We start from the raw sequence: 26,573 nt of genomic DNA on the forward strand, positions 1-26,573 counted from the left end.
TCCCTTTTTTCATTCGTTCTTTCAAAAATTCCGCCAGAAGTCCAGTTGTTTACGCGAAGCAATACAGCATATACAGTGTGAGAGCTGCTAGTAAGTCACGCTGTTCTGTGTCGAGTCTTGGTGGGTGTAGCGCGTCCTTTTCGCCTACATGCTTCCTGCCAGTTGTGAACTGGAGCGACGGCAATCATCACTGTTTGCACCAACATCCCATTCCATTCCTCTATCAAGTTCAATCTCTCAAAAATCACCCTTAAGTTACTCTCTACTCTTTCTATCCGCCTTTTCTTTGTTCGCGCGCTACCCGAGGACCGTACTGGCCGCAGATCATCGACCACTTCTTGTTTGACACATACCTCGACATCAGTGCAGAATGGACAAGATCATCCGACTCCCGAGCAGGCTAAGTCGCTCGAGGCTACCGGGATTTAGACCTCGAATTTTACTCTTTGCCGCGGCCATGGCCTTTATGACTTGTTTTCTCTTCCTCGGTCGCTCAGCAGATTTGCGCATTGTTCACGATAGGGAAAAATATGGCATAGGCTTGTTCGGAGACGCGGAGAAGCCACTGATAGATCTTCATTACGACAAGATCGACGGTTCCATTCCTTATTGGGATCTCAATATTAGCGACATCAGGCACTGGAGCGATCCTGACGACAATGAAGACCCCAACGCAGTTCAACCTGGGACGGAGCAAGACGGCACTCAACGAAGCCCGGGCGAAATTAGCCTCCTGCAGGACGAAAAGGACAAACGCAAACTCTGGCGATATCTGTACCGAGCGACAGCCAAGTAAGATTGATGTCAACTTTTTTTTTCTTTAGCGTACTGACGAGTCTAAGCCTCAAAAACTCCAACCAGATTTACGGGAAGACTTTGGCCACGCTAGAGAAGAAGAATAACCGTACTGAGGAGCATGCAAGAAAGCTCGTTAGCAAATTTGGCTCGGGAACCAAAATCAGGAACGGCGTGGACGAACTTGTGCATTTCGACCCTTACCCAAGCTACAACAGCCAAGGGTGGCAGGCTGATGGCTACGCGCCCTATGTTGCGTGCAAAGGCGCCAATGGGAGACACATCGAAGACGTAATGGTATTCAAAGGCCGTCCAAAGAATTTTCCCACGCATCTCATGGGCAGCTACACAGCACTTAACCTAGATCCCGATATTTGTTGGGAGCGGGAAACAAGACTCGGCCCCTATGGACTCCTCGATCAAACGAAAGAAGTCGGTGGTCGTTTGCAGCCTCTGCACTGGGACAAAGTCGACTGGGGTAGATTGCAGAGAACATGCGCAGAGAGCAACTCAAAACGTTACAGGAACCACGCGAGCAGCCATGATAAATACCTTGCTGTATATCCCGAGACCCAACGATTTATTCCCGCCCAGTCGACTCCTAAAAACACTCAAGTCTCTATCCAAGCCCGCGACTCGCAGTCTGAGGACACAATACCGTCTGATACTACAACGGTCGAAGCCAGACCGCGATACAGAACGGAAAACCGCACTGCTGTCCTGTTGCGCTCGTATACCGGCAAAAGTTATACAGAAAACGACAAGCAAAATATTCGCGCCTTAATCACCGAGCTTTCTCTGAAATCAGGCGGAGAGTACCAAGTGTTTCTGCTCGTACAGGTCAAGGATGGTTCCAAAGACATTTTTGGGAGCCATGTAGACTATCAACAAGTGCTTTTCGAACATATTCCTGTCGAATTCCACGGAATTACTGTTCTTTGGAACGACCAATCGATCAAAGAAATCTACACTGAAATGAAGGACGACTACGAACGAGATGTCCACAGTGCGCAATGGCTGTCGGTGCAAAAGTTCAGCTACGATTACCCAGAATTCGAATTCATCTGGAATTGGGAAATGGATTTTCGTTACACCGGCCACCTATATGACTTGCTTGACAACATCCACAAGTTTGCGCAAAGGCAGCCCCGAAAAGGCCTCTGGGAGAGAAACGAGCGGTGGTACATTCCCGAGTATCACGGTGACTACGACACTGCCTTTCGAGAGTCAATCGAAGAAGAATATGGCGACAATATTGTATGGGGTCCTCCAGACTTGCCATTCATCAATCCACAAGGGCCAACGCCGCCTACTACACCATCTCAGGATAATTACGAATGGGGCGTCGGAGAAGATGCGGATTTAATTACCGTCGGTCCCATATTCAACGTGATCAATAGCCTGTGGATCATGAGCGGAGACATTTGGGGCTACAGCGATGACAGTCACCCAAGAGAAGATATTCCCAGACGGGCGACGATCGTCACGCACTCCCGCATCTCGAAACGCCTGCTCAGCTTGATGCATACCGAAAATATGCGTGGCAACCACGTCGCCTCAGAGATGACTCCGCAAACGGTGGCCCTACATCATGGGCTCAAAGCCGTCTTTGCCCCCCAACCAGTCTTCATGGACCGCGAATGGACCGGTTCATTTGTCAACAAGTGGTTCAATGCTGGTCCTGGTGGTGCCTCCGGAGGCTATGGCAGTGCAATGGGATGGGGCCGCGAGCGTCGATACCAGGGCACTACGTGGTACTATCGCGCCGAGCCTCCTAACCGCCTCTTCAACAACTGGATGGGTTGGGAGGATACTGGCATTGGCGGCGCCCGGTGGGAGAAATACAATGGCCGCCCGTGCTTGCCTTCCATCATGCTTCACCCTGTCAAGAATACGGAGCCGACAAAGAAGGGCCACGCTTCTGGCTTCGATCTTGGGTACGGCTAATATGCCCTTTTTATATACGCGGCAGTCGATACGGACTGCGGAACTCTTACTTGAAAAAGCAATCTCATATTTTGTCCATGCATTAAGACCGAGTTTGTGGTAGCTGAAGACTTGCACAGCTCTGGAGTCTTGAACCGTGCGATATTTGGATAGAACGTCTACAGCCTGGAGTTGCCATGACCTTCTTTTCATTCTTTGATCTTTGTTCTTCTGCATTTTCTTTCCTCCTTTTCTATCTCTCGTGTTAGAATTACTTGAAGGCATTTTTCTGGTTTACTTTTCTGCTTTATCTGGAGCAGGATACGGTGGCACAAGCATGATACGTGGAACTTTGGGTTTAGAGACTGCTACCGGATGGCCCTTAAAAGATAGGCTTGATATGATAGTTGGCAAATAACTTGTAAAATATAATTTGTTCGAAATAGTTTGTCGACTTTCGACTTACTGGTCTTTACCAACAGGTTGCTGTGCTGTGAGTGGGCGCTCCCCACTTAAGGGCACTCCGCTGTCAACATACCCGGATGCTCACGATTTTGGACTGAACATACGAACGCGCGCATGCGGCATCTTATCAACCGCGCGGTACGTAGTTTTCCGCCCATCTTTGGTTAAATGTAGACTTGGTTCTAGTTGGATTACGACTACGGCAATATGCGATACGGATGATAGTGGCCAGGCGTCGGTAGGATCGGCATCTTTGGCGTCACGCAAATTCCATTCATAATGAAGCCGCCTCCCTCTGTAAGTTAGCGAGTCACTTTCACGCTTCTATGTGCTCCAAGCGCCGCAGAAATTAACACGGGATATCAAAAGACCCCCACGCCGCGGCGTTTTCTGACCAAGCGCCCCGCGTCGTCGCAGCTTCCGCACTCGACGCCGACGCCGATGCGCTTCCAGTCCACGCCGCGCTTCGGCTCCACGCAGACCGCGACGAGGCAGATGGAAGACGTCGAGGAGGCTGATGTCGGGGCCTCGCAGTCGCAGAGCAGCGTGGCCGACGTGGCGCGCTCCGACGGACGGGACATTGTTTCGGATTCCATCGAGGTGGACTCGTACGCGGGCAGTCTGGCGTCTCAGGAGGTCGAGGAGTCATCCAGTAGTGGGAGCAGCAGGCATGAGATGGAGGAGGAGAGCGACGCAACGATTCAAGGGGATTACCAGAGTAAAGTCAAGTATGGAGAGGAGGATGTTGGGGTGTCAGATGCCAAGGTGGACCACTTGCACGAGGATGCTGGCACGCCGCCTGTGAAGCGGCGCCGATTGCCGGACTCGGCGTCGCCAGTGAGGACGCGCATGGTAGCTACTCACTCTTCAGACACAGATGTCTCCGAGGATGGATGCAAGTTGGAGCAAGAAGATGAAGACGATGACGTGGAAGATAGGACACGGACACGGCCACCAGCGCAGCAGCCTACATTCCAAGCGGCACCGCGCTTCAAGCCCGCACCCGAAGATGAGCTGCTCGCCCAGGACCAACGCGGCCGCACCGGACTGCACGCCGCGCCGTTCTCGCCGCCGCGCCGGGGCGCAAGGTACGTCCCAGGGGGGCTCGCTTCCCAGCTTCAGGGCCTGCTCTCCGAGGTCAAGGGCTGGGAGGCGGTCGGCGGCGACGACCCGGCGGCCATTGTCCGGCTGCTGGTAGAAGAGGCCAGATTGGGAACGAGGATGCACCTAGTGAAGGGACGGGTGTTGACTCGGGGATCGGCGAAAAGCGAAAGCGAAAGCGAGGTGCAGAATTACATCCTCGCGGGAGGCAGCAGCGTGCGAATGGTCAAGGAAGGCAGCGTGTTGAGGATCATGCCGGCGCCGGCGTGGGACGTGCATCTAGGCGAAGAGTGGACTGTGGCATGCGACTGGAGTGTGGAATCACTGGAAGGTTAAATGTGTGTTTATTAATAACCACAAAGAGTCAATGAAATACTTATGTTCCAAATTGTCATGAACTGAGAGAACGAGATGTAAATGCGATGATGATGCATTAAAGCGGGCTTGCAACAAACGCGATCTACCTCCAAGATCTCTCTGGTCTGGAAAGCTCACCAAATACATGCTACGAAGCGTCAAGACCGGGCCAAAAAAAAAAAGTGATGCTCTTTGCCCTTGCTCTTGTACCAATGCATCCGCTCTTGTAGCTCCGCCATACTGTGCCACTCATGATCATACACAGCCTCCGCCGCCGCGCGGTATTGCCCTCGGCGCCGGGGGGCTGCCAGCACCGCATCGCGTGGGCCTGCCTGCAGCAGACCGTCGCACGTATCCGGCGCTTCGCCACCTCCAAGGCCCTCACCAAGGAGACGTCCGAAGCTCTGCGGATCCTGTTCTGCGGCTCCGACGCGTTTAGCTGCGAGTCGCTCAAGGCGCTGCACGCGGAGCACCAGCGCAGCAAGGCGCTAGTGGAGAGGCTTGAGGTGATGGTGCTGCCGGGGAAGAGGGTGGGCAGAGGGTTCAAAAAAATGGCACAAGGTATGAAAACAGGCGAGATTTCGCTACATCTGTACAAATTACTACAGTTTTTTTTTGGTTTTGAGGGGGGAAACCGGTTTGCTGATTCATGTAGTGCCCTGCAAAGAGCTCGCGCAAGAGCTGGGGCTGACGATTCACGAGAGAAAGACGTTCCGAGATTGGACGGTACGCTTCACGTACAACCCAATCCGACACAAATAGCTGATGGATTTTGTAGCTTCCTCGGGATACCAACTTGGTCGTTGCTGTATCGTTTGGACTCTTTGTGCCTCCTAGGATACTCTCATCCGCAAAGTATGGCGGTTTGAATGTTCATCCTTCACTGCTCCCTCAGTGAGTCAATCTCGGAAGATTACTTCAATTTTTGTACAGAAAAATGTACACACTAACGCACAAGCTAGTCTGCGTGGTCCGGCACCGATACACCACGCCTTTCTTCGCGGGGACCGATACACTGGTGTCTCGCTGCAGACGTTGGACCCCAAGTCCTTTGACCACGGCACCATTCTCGCGCAGACGCCCGCCCCCGGCGTGCCCATACAACGCGAGCAGCCCTTTGACGAACTCAAGCACGACCTCGCCGTGCGTGGCGCCGCGATGCTGGTCCAAGGCTTGCGCGACGGCGTGCACGTCCCGCCGCACGAGAGCGCCGGCTGGGCACCACCCGAGCGGCGGCCGGCAGAGGGAGAGGGCCTCCAGGAGCTGGTCCACGCGCCCAAGACCACCAAGGCGGACACGGAGGTGGACTGGACGGCGTGGCGGGCGGACGACTGGACCAGGAGGCTCAACGTGTTTGGCGCGGTGTGGATGCGCGGCGTGGTGGCGGGTGCTGCCGGCAGAGACGCGGGCGCGGCGGCCACCAAGAGGGTGCTGTTCACAAAGGACAGCGCCGTCTCGGCCGAGGCCGTGGCGCAGATTCACAAGGAGCAGCTTATCCGGGTCATGGCGGCGAGGACGGATGCCAGCAAGGACGTCAGGGTAAAGGTCGACGCCTCGTCCGGCGTCTGCTACTTTGAGGACGGCCAAGGCGCGTGGATCGGCGTGGAAAAGGCAAAAATGGAAGGTGAAGGTGAGAAACCTGCCGTCACGGCACTGAGGACACTTTTCCGAGATTGCTCGTGAAAGTGTTTGTATATTACACCGTCATTTGTACTTGTATAGCATCTCGGTATTGGAACTTGCAGCTCGCGGTCTTCTTCCGCGTCAAGCCTGGCCGCCTTCTGGTCTATTTTTCGCTCATGTCGGATGTGCTTCTCTATCCCAACAGTCATGCGCTTGTCCTCGCCCCTGTACGGCATCTCTTGGCAACAAGGCCGTCCGTCCTTTCGGCAATTGCCCAGCGAATCCTCTCTGCTACTGCCATCGCCCTACAAGTTACCGCCTGAGATTGGCGAATGCGAGCCCTATCAAAGCAGTGCCATCCAGTACCGACGACGGAAATAGCGCCGGCTGGACGGATAAAGCGGGCGTTTACATCGATACATTGGGAAATTGGACCGCCGTCAAAGTCCAGAGACAGAGCGCGCCTGTGGCTCAAATGTAAGGGCTTTCCAGCTTCAGCCGCATCATCACGGGCTACCAACCTACGAGGCACCACGGGAGAGAAAAGAAAAAGAAACTGCTACTGGAGTCGCCCTAAATTTTTCAAATGCATTTGATCATCATTCGTTCTGGAATAAATCTTCCATACACCCAAGGTGATGTCACCGTCGTATGCACTCACTCCCATTGCCATGACGCAAAAGCTTCGGTTGGTACAAGTTCCGACGAGTTTGACCGGCGTCAATTATGCTTTCCCTCCAAGTATAACCTACCAGTAGTCGCACGACGAATTACCGTTTTGGGCCCGCCCAACGACGAGTCAGTCGCCAGAGAGCCCGCCAAGAAAGCGCCTCACAAACCCTAATTCGCAAAGGACAGCAAAGAGCTAATAATACGACATGTTTCTCCCTTCTTCTGCTTTCGCCCCTTCCGTCTCCCCTTTGCGCGCGCGGGCCTGACTTACCAGTACTTCATCTACTGACAAGGGGCACAACGCAAATGACCCCCCCCCCCTCTTCTGCTTAAAAACCCAATCGCCAAAATGAAATACCAAGCCACACCGGCTTCATCGGCACTGAGGAGCGGGGCGCCGGCCCAGCGAGTGACACCGCGGCTTCTGACGCGGCCTCTGTGCAAGAGCTGGGCAAGCCACCGCCGCCGCCGCCCGCCACATCCCGGCGCCGCGTCGGCGCCGCCATCACCAGTGAAGCTGTTGCGCCGGTTTCCTGGTTTACCTTTTTTTTTTGTGCCAAGCCTTGATGTTTTTCTTTTTCTTTTTTTTTTCGGCCGCTCTTCACAGACCATTGCCAAGCTTTCTAATGACGTCGTCGCGGCTCCAGAATTGGATGTGCATCAAGTGTCTAAAAAGTGGCGTACGATACGATGGATGGCCCATTGTGTTGAGACAAAAAAAAAAAGTTGTCCATGTGTACGTGAGACCGATTTAGCCACGATCCGAGTCTAGATTTCGCCCAAAGAAGAAAAAAATTAAATGAACAACAACCCCCAGTCGCCTGCAGGTAAGCTGCTCAGCTCTTCAGGCGCTGGCACAGGACAGCTTCGCGTGCGTCGTCATCAAGTTTCATGGCAGTAGGCCTGCGAGCGCCACGCGTTGGCGGGTCGAGCAGCTATTTTGACTCCTGAGCTAGAGTAGAGTAGCGTCGGGGGCTGTCGTGTGAGCATCAGCTGTACTTTTTTAATCTTTTTTTGCCTGCCCGCCGCTGGGACCAGATAACGGCAGCTAACCCACAATGGCATTGGCAAATCATTGCGTATGCCTCCGGAGAAGCGAAGCGGCAAGTTCATGCCGGCACACACGTCGGTGCTTCTGGGGTTGCGTCGTATAGATGCGAGAGCGCCGCTGCTCGGCGGTTGATACTGCCCGCAGATCGTCATTTATAAATGGCGTCGCCGCCCGTGATCTATGATGATTGTGATTGAACAAGAAAGAAACTGCGTATCAATTGATAGAGACTATACAGTGCTGATCTGCTCCTCCCATACCTGATCGGCTGTCTTGAGTATATTGTGTGCAACTACTTCACCACCATCAGTCCAAACTACGGTGACAGCGCCGTGCAAGTCACCACCTCATAATGACACGATCAACACAAACCCGCATACTCTCGCTGCGGTCGGTCGCGATTGCTATCTGTTCAGCCCTCACATGCATTGTCACCGCCGCGCCGCGCCGGCCCTCGCCGCCTGGCAGGGGTCCGTTTCGCGCGCTGCAGTCCGTGCCGACGGGCATGGCGCTCTCGCAGGTCATCACGGGCCTGTACGCCAACGATACGGCCGACGCGCAGATTGTCATCCACGACGTCGACGGCAACCCGTCGTGGACGTGGAGCGCCGCCGACGCGGCCGCGCAGCAGGGCATGCCCGCGGACCTGCTCGCCTGCATCCAGTCGCCGACGGCGGTGCCCGAGGCGAAATGGGCCAACGGGGGCCAGAGCGTGCTGACCATCTACAACGCGGCGGCGCTCATGATTAGCCGCGTGCCGGGCGGCGGCGGCCAGGACAAGCAGGTCACGTTCGGCGTGTGCCTCGACCAGGACGACATGTCCAACACGCACAGCCTGGAGCTCGTGCCCGACGGCAAGGTCGCCATCGCCACGACGACGGCCAACATGGACGCCACGATCCTCGTCTTCAACGTGTCGGCCGGCCTGCAGGCCGGCGCTGCGCCCGTGCAGTCCCTCAACCTGCTGCCCGCCGTGCACGGCCTTGTCTGGGACGAGCAGGGCGGCCTGCTCTGGGGCTTGGGCAGCAGCGCGGACCCCTCGGGCGCGGCGGCCTCGGTGTCGGCCCTCAACGGCTACCGGTACACGCGCGGCGCGTTCCAGACGCAGCCGACGTACGCCTACAACGTCACCGGCGGCGCCGTCGCCCTCGACACGGAGTGGAACGGCACCGAGTACGCCGGCTGGTGGGACGGCGGCCACGACATGACGGGCGTGCCCGGCCGCCGTCAGCTGCTCCTCTCGACCGATACGGACCTGCACGTCTTCGACATTGCCTCGCAGACGTTTGAGAGCGGGGCCAGCGTCGCCGCCAAGTACCTGCCGGGCTTCACACCCGTCGACAGCCGCGTCGGCGCCAATGGCCAGTCGCTGCCGCGCTCCGACATCAAGTCGCTGAGCATCGATGGCAACAACAACGTGCTGTACGTGCAGGCTGCCTGGCAGGACGTCACGTCGAACCAGATCAACTTGCTCGAGAACGGCCAGCTGCAACCGGGGCTGACATATCCGCAATCGTTGTATCGGTCGCGGTGGTTTGCGGATACGCCGACGTGGCCCAAGGCGCGTTTGCCCTCTTCTTAGAGTCTTTGTTGCCATTGATTCCTATGGTTCCTTCCTTCCTTTTCCAGCATTGTTCAGCTAGATATCCATTTGTGTTTCATTAGATAGGAATAAAGCGAGAGCATTTCATCATCAAAATGTGGACCACAGTAAACCAAGGGTATCATGAATGCATTTTCGTCGTCGACGCCTCACAAAGTCTATCTTACAACCGAGATCGAATCCACTCTGCCCATTTGCTTAGATCTTCGAGATGCTCCAGCACCTTGGCGAGTTGCCCTCTCGTGACGTTTCTTCCATTAATCTCCTTGACGGGGCCGGGTTCCTCGCCAATGACATTTTCGTGAATGATCTGTACCAGTCCTCCTTCTAGGATGCTCAAAGTTATGTTGGCTGTGGTATTGCGCATGGGAAAGACAACCTGCATGTGGGGCGAGGGATGAACCCAAAGGATGACGTCGAGTGAGAGATCTGCCGGAACGCTGATCGGAATACCACTGTGCGCTTTCGCTTCAGTATCATCCGGGTTCATAAAGTCAGCGAGCTGATCCTTCATGGTCCGGGTATCCGAATCTTCAACCCCATTCTCCTGCATGCTTGATTCGGTCTTGCTCTCAGTTGCAGACGCTTCTTCCCGACCGAAGCTGCTCTCAAGCAGCGTTGACAAAAATGCATACTGGCGAAGGACAGGGAGCATTTCAACAAGCTGACGGGGGTGTCCGAATGGCAGCTCCGATAGTTCTTGCGAGTATATGGGCTTGTAGATGAACAAGCTGTTCTTATGCGTCTTGGTCAGGGAGTCATTGTACGTGTTGATCATGGGTACTCGGTGTCTGCGAACAATGGTCCGGGCCTCGCTCGGGTCTTGCCGCGTGCCAGGCGTTAGCGGAAAGAACAGCGCGTCAAAGGTAGGCGGTTGACGGTTGAAGTCGTTGGACGGATTCATGTTGGGCGGCTCAATACCCGCAAGCGCGTAAAGGCGCGCCCATTCCGTCTGGGGAAGTATGACGGGTGGATCAAAGGTGGCTGTGAACATGACACGCGGCACTCTCGTAGTGGAGAGATCGGCCTGGAGCAGGTCCATGCCAGCGTCTTTGTTTTCGTCAGTTTGAGGCAATGAAACATGTTCAGGCTCCTGCCAGTCAAGGACGGGAGTTGAATTGTCAGCCAAGTCGTCTTGCTTGACAATGTCATTGGAGATCCAAGTCTCTGACACCCGCGCAGGTGGTAGTCCCACGCCATCGATTGCAGCACAGCCAAGGAGCATAGACCATACTTTGCTCTTGTCACTAATGTCTTGACCCTTTGGTTCTGCGACAAATCTTCTTTCTTTCCAGTACTGGAGAGCCAAGCCAACCTGGCCGCGCTCATGCATGACTGGATTGCCGTGCTTGGTGCACATGGCAGCACTTGCTATCAGAAAATCTGGCTTGCTAGCCATGACGTGATCCCGCCGCAGTTGCTCCATGTCCCATTCATGCAAGCGCTCCAGGCTAGAATACATTTTCGCCAGCGCCTCGTGGCAATCCAGCCCTGGAACAATACTGAGCTTATCCAGTTTCGCAAGGCGCTCAAAATTGGTAGCGAACCGCTCTAGCGTTTTCGTGAGAGGGCTTTGACCAGGAAGAAGTTGAAGGTCTTTGAGAAGTATCTGGCTTGCGGCATCGATGTGCTTGGTGACGGAGTCTGCGTTTCCGTGGTATGAAAGCGTCGCATTCTGAACAATGTTGTTGTCCAACACAATGTCGAGGGCGACAGCAGACCCAGCAATAGCCAACGTTTTCGTTTTGCGGCCTCCCGGGGTAGAGTGTTCTTCGGAGAGAAGCTCCATGCCGAGTCGTTGAGCGAGTCGCTCCAGGCCGGCTTCGCTCACCATGCCCTTCTTCTCCTACACCCAGATTAGTGAATGCGCTCCGTGCACATGTCAGTGACAAAATCGTACATTGAGCATTTTGATTATATTCTCTAGACGACGTAGCTTCTCCTCTTCACTGGCGTAAGCAGCACTGACGCCGTCGAGGCCAGCAACGCCCTCCAGACCCATGTCGAAGCCGTTTCCCATAACGAGAGCACCCATCGCCGCCGCTGTCGAAGGGCTGTCGAAATTGAGTGATGACATTGTCGATTGGCCGGTCATTCCCATAGTAGCAGGCGATTTTTTAACATGCTGTGGCGACGAGTGCTGGCCACGAGGAGAGAAGGCGGCCTGCGCGGCGTTGAAGGGCGTGGAGACTGGCGGGGTGGCCGCTGGAAAGTGTGACGGTGTGCGGCCCTGCTGGCCTGAAGGAGTGCGCCCCTGCTGCGAGGGCGCGTGCTTCATGGCCGCCGGCGTCGGTGTCGACATTGTAGATGCGGTCGTGTTGCAGATGCGTCGGGTCGGATCGAGTGCGGCGTACGGTTGGACGGTGTTACGAGCCGGTAGCCAGAGGCTACCAGGTTACTGCCGTGGTGACAATTTGCAGCGTGTAGAAGTATCTGCAGCGCTTCAGGTATTTGGAGTGGAGTAGGTGAAGTTAGCTGAATTGAGTCTTGAAATGAAGTCACCGACGTGGTGTTGCAAGTTTGGTTTTGGCTCATGGCAGATGCCGAGACGCAAAAGGCTGGCGTTTGCTCTGGCCGTCGTGCGAGCAGCCCCACAATAGCTTTTCGCGACTGCGACCGGGGCAAAAAGGCTTGCGCTGGTATCAACGTCGCCGAAACTACATGAGAATCTTGGGTCGAGACCGGTCAACGGTGACCTTTGAAGCATAATCATCGCAACCAGTGATCTCAGTTTCATATACGCAGCCACGATACAAACAAACAATGGCGTCGGCGCCGTTTCGCGCTATCAACAGCCGTTTGGCTAGCAGGTCAATACGGGTCGTGATATCCCCCGCGCCGTCGACATTTGCCGAGCGACGGTCGATATTACAAGTTCTCCAAAAATACGGCCCAATTGATATTTTCAGGAGAGAGAATGTTGTAGGCGAGACATGCTTCATCCCGCCGAGGGCTCTGCCGCGCTGACTTTTGGATGTTTCAGATGGAAGCAAATCGATACATTTCCGTTACGAGAAGTGAAGACACAGCCAAGGCGCTCACGCACCTGAGCCCAATAGCATGCCACATATCGCTGCCTCGAATCGAGCCTGAGCAGCGCGCGCGACAGCTTCAAAGCCTGACAGAGTCCACGACGCAACCTCGAATCGAATTCCAGACACGGGTGGCCAAGAGTGGCCGAGAAGAGGAGGAGGAGGAGCAGCAGCAGCAGCAGACTGAGCAGCAAAGGCAGCAGGAACAGGATTCTGATGAACACGGCGTCGATTTCGAGACGCGCGAGTTCGTGCTAACCATTGGTCCCGCGCGCGACTACGACCACGGCAGGGCGGCGAGCAAGGCGACGGAGCACACCAGCTGGCCGGACGGATACGAGGCAGACAAGTCCTTTGCGGTGATGGCGCTGCGGGAGACGCTTCCCGATACGCTGTTGAAAAAGGGACTGTGCTACTGGCACGTCAAGCCTGCGGCGCCAGACGCGCCCAGGGATACGATGCGGCAGCGACTAGAACGAAAGCAACAGATACCAGGGCAAATGGCCGCGGCCGCCGACATGCCCAAATTTTCGCCGATACCGCGGCGGAGAAAATAAAATAAAAATTTGCATATAATATAGATGAATACAAAACCGGCAATTGCTGCCCAAGTCAACGAACTTCGACACTGCGAGGCGGCGCGGCGGGTCAGTTACGTCGACGACTTCGAAAAATGTTCGGTTTGCTCCGGAGCCCACCAATGTGTGTACTGTGACGCGGCGTGGCTGGCAACAAGAGCACGGCCACAATCGGAACACGATGCCGTGAGAATATTGTGGCTGAGCACGGGTGCCGGCCCGGTTTGGGCTGCAAGCTACGTAATAGTGCCGCGTTGGGATCAAGCAAGGAACAAGAAGAAAGTTGGACGAGGACGCCCCCCCCCCCCCCCCCCCCCCCCCGCTGGCGAGAATGGGTTGAAGGGGAACAGACAGTCACAGTCACGCCTTTCCCCGTTTGGTTGCCTTGGTTTTTAACGTCTATTTTCACAAGCCGATGTACTGGGAGAAATACACACACTCGACAGGACCTTGAGCCTCAGACAGATGGATGGCGCGCGCGCTGAGCAGCCAGCCAGCTACTGGTAAGTACAGACGGGGGCCAAAATAACGACCATGGGTTCGAGTGTCGGTAGTGACCAGTCAGTGATCGGCGGGCAGTGGTGCTGGGCAATCGATGATGGCGTTGGATGGGGCCATGCTCATCTGGGCCAGGGTGGTGAGTATGGAAGTGGTGCCGAGGATAGAGTGCACATGTAATGACAAGGTGCATGCTAGTACATCTACATGCACAGGGACACCATGATGCACATGCACATGACATACATGGCGCAGCGGTAGAAATCCATGAGTATTGCGTCTCGAATTGAGTGAGCCGAAGCAGTGAAAGGGGGAGAAAGCAAAAGGCAAGAAGGGGCCGTTACTGGTTGAGGCGTCTGTGTAGTTAATGAAGAGCCCGCCCCCCTTCCGGGTGCCGCCCCAGTCGGAGAGCCCTACGACAACAAGAATACTTTTTATTTCTTTTTTATTTGAATCTTTTCAATCTCGGCTCAGACAAGGATGATGAGAGAGAGGGAGAGAGGGAGAGAGGGAGAGAGAAAAGGGCCCATGTTTTGAAACAAGCATAGCTTTGTTGGCTTCGAGTGGAACTCTTTCATTTAAAAACATAAAGTCGTCACAGCGACGTTGGGCGACGCTAAAACCTCGAGTCTCATTTAAACTAGCAAGAAAGCTCCTCGGCTACCAATACCAAGCTCTCGGTAGCTTGCCAGCTAAAGTAACAGAGCAACCATGCGGCGAGAGATGTAATTATGCTGGGGTCGACTAGTGAGGAATTCCAAACGCCGTCACCTGTGTAATAGTAATATCTCTATCCGTAGTTTTTTTCCCAAGGCAAAAGTTGGCCGCTGCCGGGGGGGTTAAGGTGGTGGTGGAGAGCTCTGCAGGGATTGGGCGTTGTGCTGTGTGTGGCTTTGCAAAAAAAAAAAAAAAAAAAAAAACCTAATCAACTTGTGATTGCGCTGGCCGCCCGACATGGCATGACACTCTGACTCTGTAACAGCTTGAATAATTTTTTTTACGCTGAGCAGGGGGGTGGAGGAGCGGGACGGAAAGAGGTGGGCAGCCGATTCTCTCGATGAAAACAAAAAGTTTATTGTTGGAGCTTTGACTGGCCAGCTTGGAGCACCTGAGCGCAAAAACGAGAATTCAGCGCTACGTGCTAGAGTCCTCGGTTCTCTATCCGCAGCGTCCTCTTTTCTTCTTCTTTTTCCTTTTTTTTCCCCTTCTTCTTCTTTTGGGCTTCTTCCGTCAAACTCTAGAGTGTAATGCCTGTAATGTGTGTAAAGTTCTGCGACGCTATCCCACAAACCCACCCACCTCCCTCGGGGCATCGGGGCTGCGCGGCGGTGCTCATCTTGCCGAGCCATAACTATAGCTACCGGTATAGTGTTGCGAGCGGCGCGCGGACCCAGTTTCGTGCTTTGGTGCAATCAACCTATAGGACCCCCTCCCCTTAGTCTGTTTTTTTTTTCTTTGCGCCTGCATACCGATCGTGCCTTTGATGGCCCGATGGGATGTGGTGGTTGTATTTACCCTTTCAAAACCAGCAGGACAGATACGCCCTCGTCACCGCGGCGCAGGCTTCCAGACTGCTTTTGTGAAGCAATTCTTCTACTTTGAATCCTTGATTTTATTTTGATTTTCCCGTCATCTATATAGCATTATATAGAAGAGGGCCGGGTACGTCAAAGAAAACGTGGGCAGGGTTCATCAGACCCAATACAAGTGGCTGCTTGCTGCGGCGCGCCGTGTGCCCAAGCTTCGGCAATTGGGTCATGTCAACGTCATTGCCAACAGCAAAGCATCACCGCTGCTTCGCTGGCTACCAGCTGGATCCCTCCCCCCCGTCCTCTATTGGTAACCAGCTAGTGACCTCACTTGCTCACCTCGAGGAGGCCGCCTTGCCGTTCCCCCCCCCCTCTCCTCCTCTTGTCCAGCTTGGTCGGTTCCCCAGTCTAACGTTAGTGCGGTTTCTTTCCTGTCTTGCCTTGTCTCGTTACCTTGGACTAGACCAGATGCGAACATGCACGCCCAGGTTGCCAATCGATGAGCTCTGCGGTGTGTGTGCGTGTGTCTGGCCCGTGAAACCATTTGGCCCTTTGCCCACCCCCAAATCTGGCTTGCTATATGAGCTCGCTCCTCCCCGGGACACTCCCTTTCTCGATTCTTTTTTTCCTTTTCCCTTCTTTTCTTTTCCTGTCACGCAAAATATATCACATCACAAGAAAAAACGAAGCTCTCCCCCCTTGTCGTGTCTCTTTTTGACGTCGTCCCTTGAAAGAAAAGAAAAGAAAGGCTTGCCTGAAAAACAACAACAAGACACCAAGACCAAGACCAAGACCGCCACAATGGGTATCCTTCTCGGTGTTCACCACATTGGCACGCTGCTGCTCCTCGTCACGGCCATTCTCCTCCTCGTGGCGTCCATCTCCTCGCCCGTCGTCAACAACCTGGCCCTCCTCAAGGTCAGCTTCCGCGACGGCCTCGACACGGAGCGCATGACGTTTGGTTCATTTGGTTACTGCCAGATGTACGAGTAAGTGACTTCTGTTTTGGGCGAATTATTACTTAGCCTTTTTCCCCCTTTCATTTCAGCCTAGCCTGCCTGCTGTTCCCCACCATGAGCTCATCTCGCAGCCCACTCCCATTCGCGCCAACGCCGCCGAGACGGGCTCCTCCCGGACGGTCAATTGGGGGTCCCACCGGGCGGCGATAAGCTCAAGCAAACGCGCCAAGAGAGCTTGAGCAATGCTCTCTCGCATTTTTCTTTTAAATTACCTTGTTCCTTTGAATCATGGCGCTCTGGTATTTCCCCGATCAATTGAGTCGCTAACAACCTTTTTCCTCTGCAGTGGCCAGTCTGACTACTGCCATCGCCACCTCGGCTACAACCCCCTGCGCCTCATCCGCAGCGTCGACAGCCAGGTCGACAATGGCTCCGTCGGCCGCAACACGGCCTCGGGCCTGACCCGCGTCATGGTGCTGCACCCCGTCGGTGCCATCCTGTCCTTCATCGGCTTCCTCCTCGCCGTCATCGGCACCCACGTCATCTCCTCCTTCACCGCCTCGGTGCTGTCCGGCATCACCTTCATCGTCACCGTTGTCGCCCTGGCCTGCGACTTCACTGCCCTCAGCATCGTCCACCACCGCGTCAACGAGGTCCGCGGCAACCACGCCACCTACGGCTCCGCCCTCTGGTGCGTCGTCGCCGCCCTCGTCACCTCCTTCTTCGCCACCGTCATCGTCTTCCTCAGCTGCTGCGCCAGCAAGCGCAACAAGAACAAGCCCGACGCCGCCCACAAGCAGGAGGCCGGCTTCGCCGACTCGACCGTCCCCAAGAAGAAGTTTTGGCAGCGCCGTTAGAGCAAGAGGCTTGCTGGCGTGCACGACAGCTCTGGGGGCGCTTGTGCGGCGCCAACGTCCATGCCATGCTCGCGCGTGGCGGCGATGAAGCTTGCTTCTTCTACAACTACGGTTATGTGCAGACCCTTTGGCTCACAACGCCAACGAAAAAGTACTGGAGGAGGGTCGGACGTGGTAATGGGTTCCTAATCTTAATTTCTGGCTGTGCCTGCTGATGATGATGTAATGCTCGTCTCTCCGGCTGGTTTTGGAGTGTTTATGCTTGACGCGTTTTTGTGTACAAGAAGCAATGATATCCCACTGACTCGTGACGTGGTCGTTTGACTTGATGCGAGTTTCTATACACACTGATAATAAAACATATATTGGAGTATTGCCCTGTCCTGTTTCGAATCGCGAATCTGTCGTCGGCTGTACGAGCTTGTGTGCCACCCACCACACTGGTGCAGTAGACCACTAGCTTCTTTTCACTGCATTTTCGGCGCGCCGCCTCCAATCGGCGAGATCTCATCTAGATGTACCGTAGTACTCCGTACTCTGCCTTGTTTTCTAGACTTTGACCGCATCGTCTCGGCCCAAGCGGGCTCAAATGCCCCTGCTCTGACTAGTCTAGCGATGGCAAATCAGAGGCTGAAAAGCTGGCTGTGTGGTGTGGTAACATACGTACGCGAGCGATGGCGCATAAGAATCCCAATCTCTCCATCATCAGACTTCTGCATGTCACATCGCGCTGTTTTTTTTTCTCTCATTGTGATTGGGCTGTCCTTCCCCCCTCCCTTCTTTGCTCTCAACCTCTCTCTCTCCCTTGCCACGTCTGCATCTGCTGGTCATGCGTCGTCGCATTGAGCGCCTGGCGTGGATGAGCTGGTCGCATAACCTACCCACCCGGGCCAACCCCCGCTTGGACGTGTCTCATTCCACCTTGGTCGAGAAATGCCGAACCCTACGTGCCTAGAGAGAAAATGGTCATCGCCAGCAGCCATCTCGGGTCTCGGTGCATTTTTGTCTGCACCCAGGAGTATGAGGCCGGTTTGAGGAGGAATGCAACGCACCGGTTCTGCTCACCAGTGGCCGATACCTGTCAGTACATGACTGCGACTGCGGATGAAGTAAAGGCGGGCGAACACGAAGGGGGGGGACGAACAGATTCTGCGTTTCAGATATTGAACCAGGAGGCACATGGGCATGCCGAAACAGCGTCGCCAGCCCTCTTGGCACACCAAGAAGCTTCGCTGGTGACCTAGTCCAGACCACGTTGGTGACGTGTGTACTATTAGGGGAACGCCAAGCAGCTGTCGCATCTTCCACTGTCACCATGCTCAGCCTAACCGGCACACTCCGCATCTTGGCGCAGCTTTACATCTGAATAGGCACGATATGTCTGGTTAGTCCTTGTTGTTCACACCAGCCATATTGCTGCACTCGACGTTTTGACCGCGCCAATGGTGTTACTTGGAAGCGCTCCGTGTAGAGTGAACTCGAGCCCTACCAACTTTGCTGTGAACACCCTCCCAACAAAGAATGTTCTTTTATATCGAGGGCAAGCGAGAGGTTCGGGCTGACCTACCACCGCTGCAATACTATCCCGACTGTCGCTCTGTAAACATCTTGGTAGGCTGAGACGCACTATCCAGTTGGAGGCGTGTGGGCAGGTAGTGTCTCTTTCGGAAAGCTAACCTGACAACAATAGCGACGACACGACCGCCATAACTACCAAGTCACAAATTATAAGACGAGGCTAGTTAGTCCCCAAAACACGAGTTCGCGAAGCTGTAGCCCCTACGTAATTAACGTGGCCGTGTTTGGGCCTTGACCTCCTTGCCGTTGAGGCTCCATCTGCAAACATACGCGGATGTAGGACTCACTGCTCCCGTACAGATTCATATAACCAGCCGGCAGCGTCTTCATTGCACTTTTTCAAACCATGGCACCGCCGACAGCGACGAAACAACTTGCACAACGAAGCCATCTCGTTTGGCCACGCCAACAGAGAGTGATGACGGCAAATTTTCCAACAAAGAAGATGAAATTCAAGCTCTGGGAGCCTTGTTACTACCTAACATATTATTACCCTCAATTACCGCCTCTTTGTCAAGCCTAGGTTACCAACGAGTAAATCCAGCATATCCCCCGCAATATAAACCAATCGAATTTCAGTTTGTCCAACCTAGACTGCGAACAGAAACCACCTCAGCCAATAATAGTCCTGCGCCACAACCGCTCCGGTCTCAGAATCTGTATATTCCAAACCGTCCGGCTCTGCCCCACCCCCCTCCGCGCGTCTCCCGGCCCGAAACGCGCCGGAGGGCACCAGACGTCATCGGGGCCAGCTCGGCACCCGTCACGCAGCTTTTCTACACGACGACCCACCCTGTAAGTTCTCGACCGCAGCAGGGACGAGATACGCTTACAGGAAGACGAACACGGCGCCGAGACCGGCCATGACAGCGGCCAGCTCAACACCGGCCGAAGGGGCATCGCCGGTGACGACCATGGGCTGGGTGGGGTGGGGCTTGCCGTTGCCGCCGGTGGTGGTGCTGTTGCCTTTGCCCGACGGCTTGGGGTACTCGTGGTTAGGGTGCTTGGCGGAGGAGGTAGGGCTGGGGCGAGGGTGGTGAGGGTGGTGAGGGTGGTTCTTGGTGGTGGCCGGGGTGCCGGACGGGTAGGCCGACGAGCTCGAGTGGTGGTGGTGGTGGTGGTGGCCCGACGAGGTGTAGTGACGGTGCGTCTCCGTCTTGTGGGTGCTCGAGGGCTTGGGCGTGTGGTGCGAGTGGTGCGAGTGGTGCGACATGGTGCCGGAGGGCGGCATGTACATGCTGCTGCTGCTGCTGCTGTGGTGGTGGTGATGGTGGTACGAGCTGCTGCTGCTGCTGCTGCTGCCGCCTCCAGTGTAAGGCGTGGAAGAGGCAACGGGTGTCATGGTAGGGGTCGTCGCCGGCGTGTAAGAGCCCGCGGGCTGGGACATGTCGTTGGCGGCGACGACGCTGGCAACAGCAAGGACGGTGGCGGCAGTGAAACGCATCTTGATGGGAGATGGTGGTCAAGAGGGGTAAAAAAAAAAGGACAGCGGTTGGGGACAAGAGGCTCAGTTGGGAAAAATCGAAGAAAACGAGTGTAGTTGGTTCGTCACGAGAAGGGGCAAGAAACGATAGTTTCTAAGATGAGAGGCGTCCTGGGTTTATATAGACCATCAAAGAGGCCCTGCATGCTCACATGCAGACCGGTCAAGTATCGGTACAGTGGTAAACAATGGGCGGTCCGCGCAGGACGAAAGTAGAGTTGTCTAGACTCTTGCATCTTTTGACGCCGTCACCATCCCCAGCCTTCAAGACGGATCCGTCATGGTACGCCAGAGACTTGGGGGATCACGCGGCGGGATTGGGTAGAGCCGGTCTGCCACCGATGCCAGCCTCCCGGCCAACAGCAAAGCTGCGCGACGACTGACTTTTCAGTGTTGGTGGTCGGGGCCAACAACCACTGGGCAACCCTCGCATGTATGACGCCGTGATGTTGGCCGGCGGCCGCCTGGCGTTGCGTCTGCTAGACGCCGGCAAACGCTAATTTCCTCCGGCGCCGGTCTCAAGTTGACATGTCCGCAGACCAGCCAATGATATTGCGTCAAAGTCGCAAAGCGTGGCCATCATCACGTCTTCCAAAGTGGCCAAATGATGGCTTGGACGCCCAAAGCAGCTTGCGCAACTTCTTCTTGGCCTCTCTCGGAGACCGAGCCGAACGCATGCAAGGTACCAACGACGCAGGTGGACAAGTAAGGAACATGATAGATGGAAAAATTCTTCTAGTGGGGAATAAAAGCCACAAAAAGGATAATGCTCGCTATATGTAAATGCCACTCTCTCAACTCCCCGCGTCCTGTAGCCACGGTTTTCTGCCAGCCCAACAACTTGAATTAAACATTTTTGACACACTGCCACTAATGGCGCTTGACACCGGTATCGATCATTTACTCGTCCTCCGGGAGACCTGAGAAAAGGCCAAAGCGCATGCGATGGCTCTGCAAACAAGTTAGCCACTATGACTCGCCGAGATTGTCCGTTATACTCAGATGCGCCAAAAGGCTATCAAGAAACAGGAAAAGAGACGACACGACACTCTAGATATTCAAGATTCACTTACAAAGGGAAGCTTGGGAATAATAACAGCCAAGACGGCCAAAAAGTTGATGATGAAATAGGCCAGGTCGTAGTGGGTGTAATGGGTGCTCAGGAGAAAGAGCACAATAGGGACACTGAGGAGGAATTTCTTGGTGGGTGTGTACTGGGCACCGTTGTCGATTTGTTCCCACATGTTGAGGTTATCGAAGGCGCCGCTATTGAATTCGAATGGGACTCCTCGGACATAGTGGAACATGATGTAGGAACCGACCATGTAGGTGATGTTGGTCAGAGTCCATGATGTCTCTTGCGAGACTCCAGGAATGACGTCGTAAAATATTTTGAGGCATGCTATCAAAACAAAATGAATGGTCCACGCTCCTGCAGTGACAGGTCAGTACGGGTCTCGTGACAACAAAATACCAAGCGAAGCGGTCATGGGAGGCAAGATTGGCGTACCCTTTGCGTTGGTCCAGTTTGCATTGAGATTGGGAAGAGCAGCCTGGTCGGAGATTTGTTCGAGCGTCTCGGGGGGTTCGTGATAGACCTGGAGGATGCTGCTGGAGCGTCTGCGACGGCCGGGGGTCTTATCGTCCATGTCGAGGTAGGCGCTTCCAGAGCGCGGAGGATTCGTCCTAGCGTCGTAAGACACGGTAGGCTGCAGAAGAGTTGGAGAAGCCAGCTTGGCGGTATTTATTTAGGTACTGCGCAAGCCGCAAGTGAGGAAATCGATGGACTGTTCCTGGTGTATGAGACGAAGAGGACGGAGCGATGTCGGGAGAGTCGGAGAGGTTCTCGGGGGCGGGGAGATGTGTAGCGAACGACAGTGTCAAGTGACGCAGTGGAACAGATGAAGGGACTCTCAAAAGTCCAGGGCAGTTCCGCTGGATGTTGGCGTAAAGGCGAGATAATTGGCCACTGGGGCAGGTTTCTTGGCCAAAGGCTATTCGAAGAGGGGGGAAAGGTTGAAGCAGGAGACTTCGGTATCGTCGGGAGCGCGAGCGTAGTGTGTACGGCGCGACTGATTGGAACAAGTATGCCGTGGGTTGGTGTTGATAGAAATTAACAAAAAGACTTGGTTCGAAAACAGAATGGAAGAGAAAACGAATGAAACAAGGAAAAGTAACGGTCAAATGTTGAGGCAAGAGGAGGCTTGCGTGTGGCGAGGCGGCCTTGTGACAGGAAACGAGCTGTATGGGGCAGCACCCAGTGGGCAGGCAGCCAGTCAGAGGCAGCAGGAACTGGCGCTTGCACCGACTAGCGCAGAGGGGAGAGGGGTGGTCGTGTTAAGAACCGTGAAGGACGGTTGCTAGCGCTCTGGCTAGCGGGTGGCGATGGGGGCGAAGGGGTTCGTAATACCAGTAATTACTAGTAGTTATCACGATTTTCCAGCTACTACTATTGCAGGAAAAGGAACGGGGAGGAAGTATTCAATTGAAGAGTAAGTGAGCTGTAACTTACTTAGAGGGGCAGTCATTGGTGGTACGCAGGTATCTTTTTGGTACTGCACAAGGCAAGTAAGGGTACCAGGTACTTTCTTATAGGCAGAGTTGATAAGGGACCAATGCGCTGATGGTTTGCAGTGGTCGACAGTGGTGTTTGCGCGGGAGATGACTTGGGACGCTAGGCAGGAACCTGGCCTATACTAATCAAAGTAAGTACCTGTCTTACCTACCCCAGGCAAGTCGGTACCTCTTGTGGACATGGACCCTGTCTAGAACCTCATCACAAGCCAGCTGCCACTGTGGCCTGATGCTACCTAGCTGCTCACCACCATACTACCTAGTAGTCCATGTAGGGAGGCACTGCAGAGCAAGGATATTACCAAGTCGACAAATTACAACGACAACTACGAGGAGAAAAAGAAAGATCGTGATATACAAGACTGGCAGACACATGTCGAGAGTCTTTGCTACTATCCGAGACATACCAATCGCTGCGCCTCGCCCTCTCTTCCTCATGTACTCAGTACTCCTTACCGAGACGCACAACACGCTTGCACCAGCATCCATCCATCCACGCCAGACCGGATGCTTGCCCCTCCTGCAATCGATGCACTTTGGAGGGGACCATAAAGCTTGTCGCTGCTGTTCTACAGTGGTTCTGGTTTGCTTCTGTAGATCACTGATTCCCAGCGCTGAGGTTCAACTCTTTTTCCAACACACCTGCACCAGCATTGCGTTATCGCGACATCATCTGCAAGGAAGCTTATGACCAGCCGATCTGATTATCAAGAGCAAGCGACATTCGATATTCTACGCAGAGACGAATTTCTCCATCTCACACCCCCGACCTCTCACCGACTTCTGGGAGCCGTTGTTAGGTTACCCGCTGCAGAAACCCATTAGTGCCCCTTATTACACAGCCAACCCAAAGGTGGAGAGGACATCTCAAAAATGAAAACAGATTGATTCGAATAGCACCACGCCTTGGTACATTGGCCCGTTGGTTGTTAAGTTGACTTTGCCTAGAATGAACAGCGCGCGGTTGGGTTTCAGGCAAACTTTGCTTCCTTCTCCCAGTCTATCATTTGTTTTGCCACGCGACATCATCTACAAAACTACACGGCAAAATACAATGAGTCTAGATCGTCCAAGGGCTATAGGACCCCCCGCCCCTGTTCACTTTCCTCCAAATTACCTGATGGGAATTTATGTCCCGGCAGTCCACATTTGCCAGTCACCAGTTCGTGCTACCGGCGCGGGTTAACCTAGACCCGTTGCCATGCTTGCCTATGTATCCGCTGCTTCCCAGGCGGCTCCTTCTGCAGTGGGGCGCCAACTTTTGCGAAGATTGGCTCTGCCGCGTCTCGCGCCGACATTTTTTTGGTTCGTGTTGCGACAGTTACGTTATTACGCACCAATTTGACTCTGAAGACTATTCCCGGTATACCATTGAGGACCGAGCTGGATGGCGAGGCTGTTGGTGTACTCATCTCTGCTTTGTTTCACATTGAGGCGCAAACTCGCGGAAGAGCAGCATCATATGACTTGCGATCACCTGCAGCCTCCCTTTCACCATGGCTGCAGAAGAACAAATTCCCGGCGATGTTATTAGTATGGGGGGCAGCGACAGCGAAGAAGAGACTAGCCACGTCGAAAAGAGATCATTAGCCGACGTCGATGGCTCCGACGTCGAGGATGATCAGTCCTCTCATGCATCCAAGCGCCGCAGGCTCAGCCGCCTGTCGCTCAGCAGCAATGCGAGCAAGGGCTCCGAGGAAGGAGAAATAGAGGACAGCATTTCAAAGTCCGTCAGTAGCCAATCCGGGCAATCAGACAGCCAGCTCAAGGACAGTGCCAAATCATTCGTTCCTTCGGACCCGCCGCTCTTCACAACTGATGCGGTGAGCCTGAAGCTGCCAGCGCTCTCACGGAAGAAGGAAGGGTCTTGGGTAGATCGCGTCTCGAATTGGTCTACCGTCCTATGCACAACAAATTTCGATTCTTTGGCTGAGATCAAGCCTGCGACAGTTGTTTCCGCCTTTGGCCACTACATTGATGTACACAGCGGCCTGAAGCCTCCTAAGAAGAGAACAGCTAAGCAGACTATTCGTGCCATGGAGGAGTCGGGAAAAATCTCCATGCTTCTTGCAAACGCCAAACCACCGTCTTCTGAGCCTGGCAATCAGGTAGACGACGTCGAGGATGGCGAAGTCGCCGACTCGCCGGAATACGAACCTACTGAGTCGGCGCTGCTTGAAACTGGCCAGCCTGCTAATGGCCACACCAACGATGCTGCGATAAAAGAGAGTGGTGAAGCAGCCCCTGCGAGACAACCAACAGCTGAGCAGCGTCGATACTTTCCCTCTGCTGAAGATGCTGCCGAAATGTGCGTTCTGTGCGGCCGCAAAGGGCACGTCGCTGACGCCTGCAGCCATTCGAAATGTAAGTTCTGCGGAGAAGTTGATCACTGGGCATTCAGCTGCAAAGCCATTCAGGTTCGATGCGGAAAATGCCGACAACTTGGTCACGAGACTTCATCCTGCGTGGAAAAGTTGGCCATGACGAAGGAGGAGGGTTTGGCATGTGCCTATTGCGGGATGGAGACTCATCTTGAAGGTGAATGCACAGAACCTTGGCGATCGTTCCATACCAATGCAGATGTCGTGCTACCCGTAGTTGCAATTCAGGCATCCTGTGCAGCGTGCGGCTCGCGGAACCACTTTGCGTCGGACTGTTCGCAGAAGGGCAATCGACCCTTCAATCCATCCTGGACACTGCGAAATCGAGATTTGTTCATAGATGCCAATTGTGGCAACGAGTCCATCGAGGAGGCTGCCAGCCTGCACCTTCGTGCGAAACCCAACACAGGTCGACAACAGGCTAAGATGGCACGAGGTCCTTCGGCTCGCGCCCTGAATGTGCACTACTCGGAGAGCGACGACTCTGATACGGACCTGCTCAGCCAGCGAGCAGCACCGCGACAGCGACGGCCGCCGCTGGGTCGTATGCAAATGTCGACCAACATTCAGATGCCTACTGCGGGAGGCCACGCCGTCCAACCGCCGCTGCCCCCCGGCCCGCCTCCTCCACTGCCACCGCCGAGTCATCCTCCACCTCCGGGCACGTCCAACTATGCTAGACACCAGCGGGGACCGCCACCGTCACTACCCCCAAAGCCGCCAGCTTCACGGAGTAGTCGTGGGCCACCGCCACCCCCGCCACCTCCGCCAAGGGGAGATTCCCGCCGCGGTGGTCATACCCGTGGACGGGGTGGTCCGCCCCGTGGCCGAGGCGGACGTGGAGGTGGGGGTGGAGGTGGAGGTGGAAGAGGACGGGGACGGCGATGAGTATGCTGAAAACGCGCTATGGCATGTATCATTATCATTCTTCTGCATGGTGTGTAGAAAAGGAAGCACGGACAGAGACTATCTAGAACCATTATTACGATACCCAAGGGCATTTATCGAGTACAATTGGCTACATTCCATTCTTGAAGATCTCATCATTCGTGTCATGCAAGCGTTTGCTTTGCGTTGTTGGCTACGGTGATATGAGCAAGATGCATGCACGGCTCCATGGCACCTTACCCGAGCCGCTATCCGTTTTACACGTCATCATTTAACGGAGCCTTGGTGGCTATCCGGCCCGGATAACGCACTATGCATCAAGCACTGGTGGCCAAGGCAGCCGCCCGTTCCGTAGAAATGGCCGTACACGATTATGCGGTGAGGCTGGTCAAGATTGGGCATCGCCGGCGCATGCATAGTATATAGAGGTCACGGCCTCGCACAGCCGCATCACATCCATTTCCAATTTTCGCTACGGGGTTGCTTAGATACAGGCGTATCAGGTTCACATTGAAAGATTACTCTTCTCTGGTGCAGAAACATCTTGACTCGTTTGCAAACGCCACAATAAATAACGACTTTGGATTTCCCCACATGCAACACTGTTCTCAGGCGGCGCTTGG

General features: G+C 54.6%; 10 protein-coding genes across 10 annotated transcripts; 7 read left to right on the top strand and 3 right to left on the bottom strand.

Moving 5' to 3' along the window:
- Positions 1 to 457: 457 nt before the first annotated feature.
- On the top strand, positions 458 to 2,742 carry V2A60_003869 (DUF3405 domain-containing protein; the record flags this gene model as incomplete). Its single annotated transcript, XM_083255194.1, has 2 exons — positions 458 to 792; positions 843 to 2,742. The coding sequence occupies 2 exons, from the start codon at positions 458 to 460 to the stop codon at positions 2,740 to 2,742; spliced, it is 2,235 nt and encodes a 744-aa protein (XP_083111320.1).
- Positions 2,743 to 3,465: 723 nt separating this feature from the next.
- On the top strand, positions 3,466 to 4,623 carry V2A60_003870 (uncharacterized protein; the record flags this gene model as incomplete). Its single annotated transcript, XM_083255195.1, has 2 exons — positions 3,466 to 3,483; positions 3,556 to 4,623. The coding sequence occupies 2 exons, from the start codon at positions 3,466 to 3,468 to the stop codon at positions 4,621 to 4,623; spliced, it is 1,086 nt and encodes a 361-aa protein (XP_083111321.1).
- A 272-nt stretch (positions 4,624 to 4,895) lies between these two features.
- On the top strand, positions 4,896 to 6,327 carry V2A60_003871 (methionyl-tRNA formyltransferase; the record flags this gene model as incomplete). Its single annotated transcript, XM_083255196.1, has 4 exons — positions 4,896 to 5,205; positions 5,300 to 5,370; positions 5,423 to 5,538; positions 5,607 to 6,327. 4 exons carry the CDS (start codon positions 4,896 to 4,898, stop codon positions 6,325 to 6,327), a joined length of 1,218 nt encoding a protein of 405 aa, XP_083111322.1.
- Positions 6,328 to 8,342: 2,015 nt separating this feature from the next.
- Positions 8,343 to 9,572, top strand: V2A60_003872 (uncharacterized protein; the record flags this gene model as incomplete). The annotated part of the gene is made up of 1 exon (XM_083255197.1): positions 8,343 to 9,572. One exon carries the CDS (start codon positions 8,343 to 8,345, stop codon positions 9,570 to 9,572), a length of 1,230 nt encoding a protein of 409 aa, XP_083111323.1.
- Positions 9,573 to 9,756: 184 nt separating this feature from the next.
- Positions 9,757 to 11,895, bottom strand: V2A60_003873 (mediator of RNA polymerase II transcription subunit 1-domain-containing protein; the record flags this gene model as incomplete). The annotated part of the gene is made up of 2 exons (XM_083255198.1): positions 9,757 to 11,439; positions 11,494 to 11,895. 2 exons carry the CDS (start codon positions 11,893 to 11,895, stop codon positions 9,757 to 9,759), a joined length of 2,085 nt encoding a protein of 694 aa, XP_083111324.1.
- Positions 11,896 to 12,356: 461 nt separating this feature from the next.
- Positions 12,357 to 13,182, top strand: V2A60_003874 (uncharacterized protein; the record flags this gene model as incomplete). Its single annotated transcript, XM_083255199.1, has 2 exons — positions 12,357 to 12,515; positions 12,577 to 13,182. The coding sequence occupies 2 exons, from the start codon at positions 12,357 to 12,359 to the stop codon at positions 13,180 to 13,182; spliced, it is 765 nt and encodes a 254-aa protein (XP_083111325.1).
- Positions 13,183 to 16,031: 2,849 nt separating this feature from the next.
- Positions 16,032 to 17,046, top strand: V2A60_003875 (actin cortical patch SUR7/pH-response regulator pali; the record flags this gene model as incomplete). Its single annotated transcript, XM_083255200.1, has 2 exons — positions 16,032 to 16,219; positions 16,536 to 17,046. The coding sequence occupies 2 exons, from the start codon at positions 16,032 to 16,034 to the stop codon at positions 17,044 to 17,046; spliced, it is 699 nt and encodes a 232-aa protein (XP_083111326.1).
- A 2,407-nt stretch (positions 17,047 to 19,453) lies between these two features.
- On the bottom strand, positions 19,454 to 20,068 carry V2A60_003876 (uncharacterized protein; the record flags this gene model as incomplete). The annotated part of the gene is made up of 1 exon (XM_083255201.1): positions 19,454 to 20,068. The coding sequence occupies one exon, from the start codon at positions 20,066 to 20,068 to the stop codon at positions 19,454 to 19,456; it is 615 nt and encodes a 204-aa protein (XP_083111327.1).
- A 939-nt stretch (positions 20,069 to 21,007) lies between these two features.
- On the bottom strand, positions 21,008 to 21,756 carry V2A60_003877 (ORMDL family-domain-containing protein; the record flags this gene model as incomplete). The annotated part of the gene is made up of 3 exons (XM_083255202.1): positions 21,008 to 21,058; positions 21,181 to 21,539; positions 21,618 to 21,756. The coding sequence occupies 3 exons, from the start codon at positions 21,754 to 21,756 to the stop codon at positions 21,008 to 21,010; spliced, it is 549 nt and encodes a 182-aa protein (XP_083111328.1).
- A 2,421-nt stretch (positions 21,757 to 24,177) lies between these two features.
- On the top strand, positions 24,178 to 25,799 carry V2A60_003878 (TRAMP complex RNA-binding subunit; the record flags this gene model as incomplete). The annotated part of the gene is made up of 3 exons (XM_083255203.1): positions 24,178 to 25,045; positions 25,403 to 25,705; positions 25,750 to 25,799. 3 exons carry the CDS (start codon positions 24,178 to 24,180, stop codon positions 25,797 to 25,799), a joined length of 1,221 nt encoding a protein of 406 aa, XP_083111329.1.
- Between the last annotated feature and the right edge of the window lie 774 nt (positions 25,800 to 26,573).

The sequence above is a fragment of the Cordyceps javanica genome, chromosome 2, assembly GCF_051103115.1.
Source record: "Cordyceps javanica chromosome 2, complete sequence".
In the NCBI taxonomy this organism is placed as follows: Eukaryota; Fungi; Ascomycota; class Sordariomycetes; order Hypocreales; family Cordycipitaceae; genus Cordyceps; species Cordyceps javanica.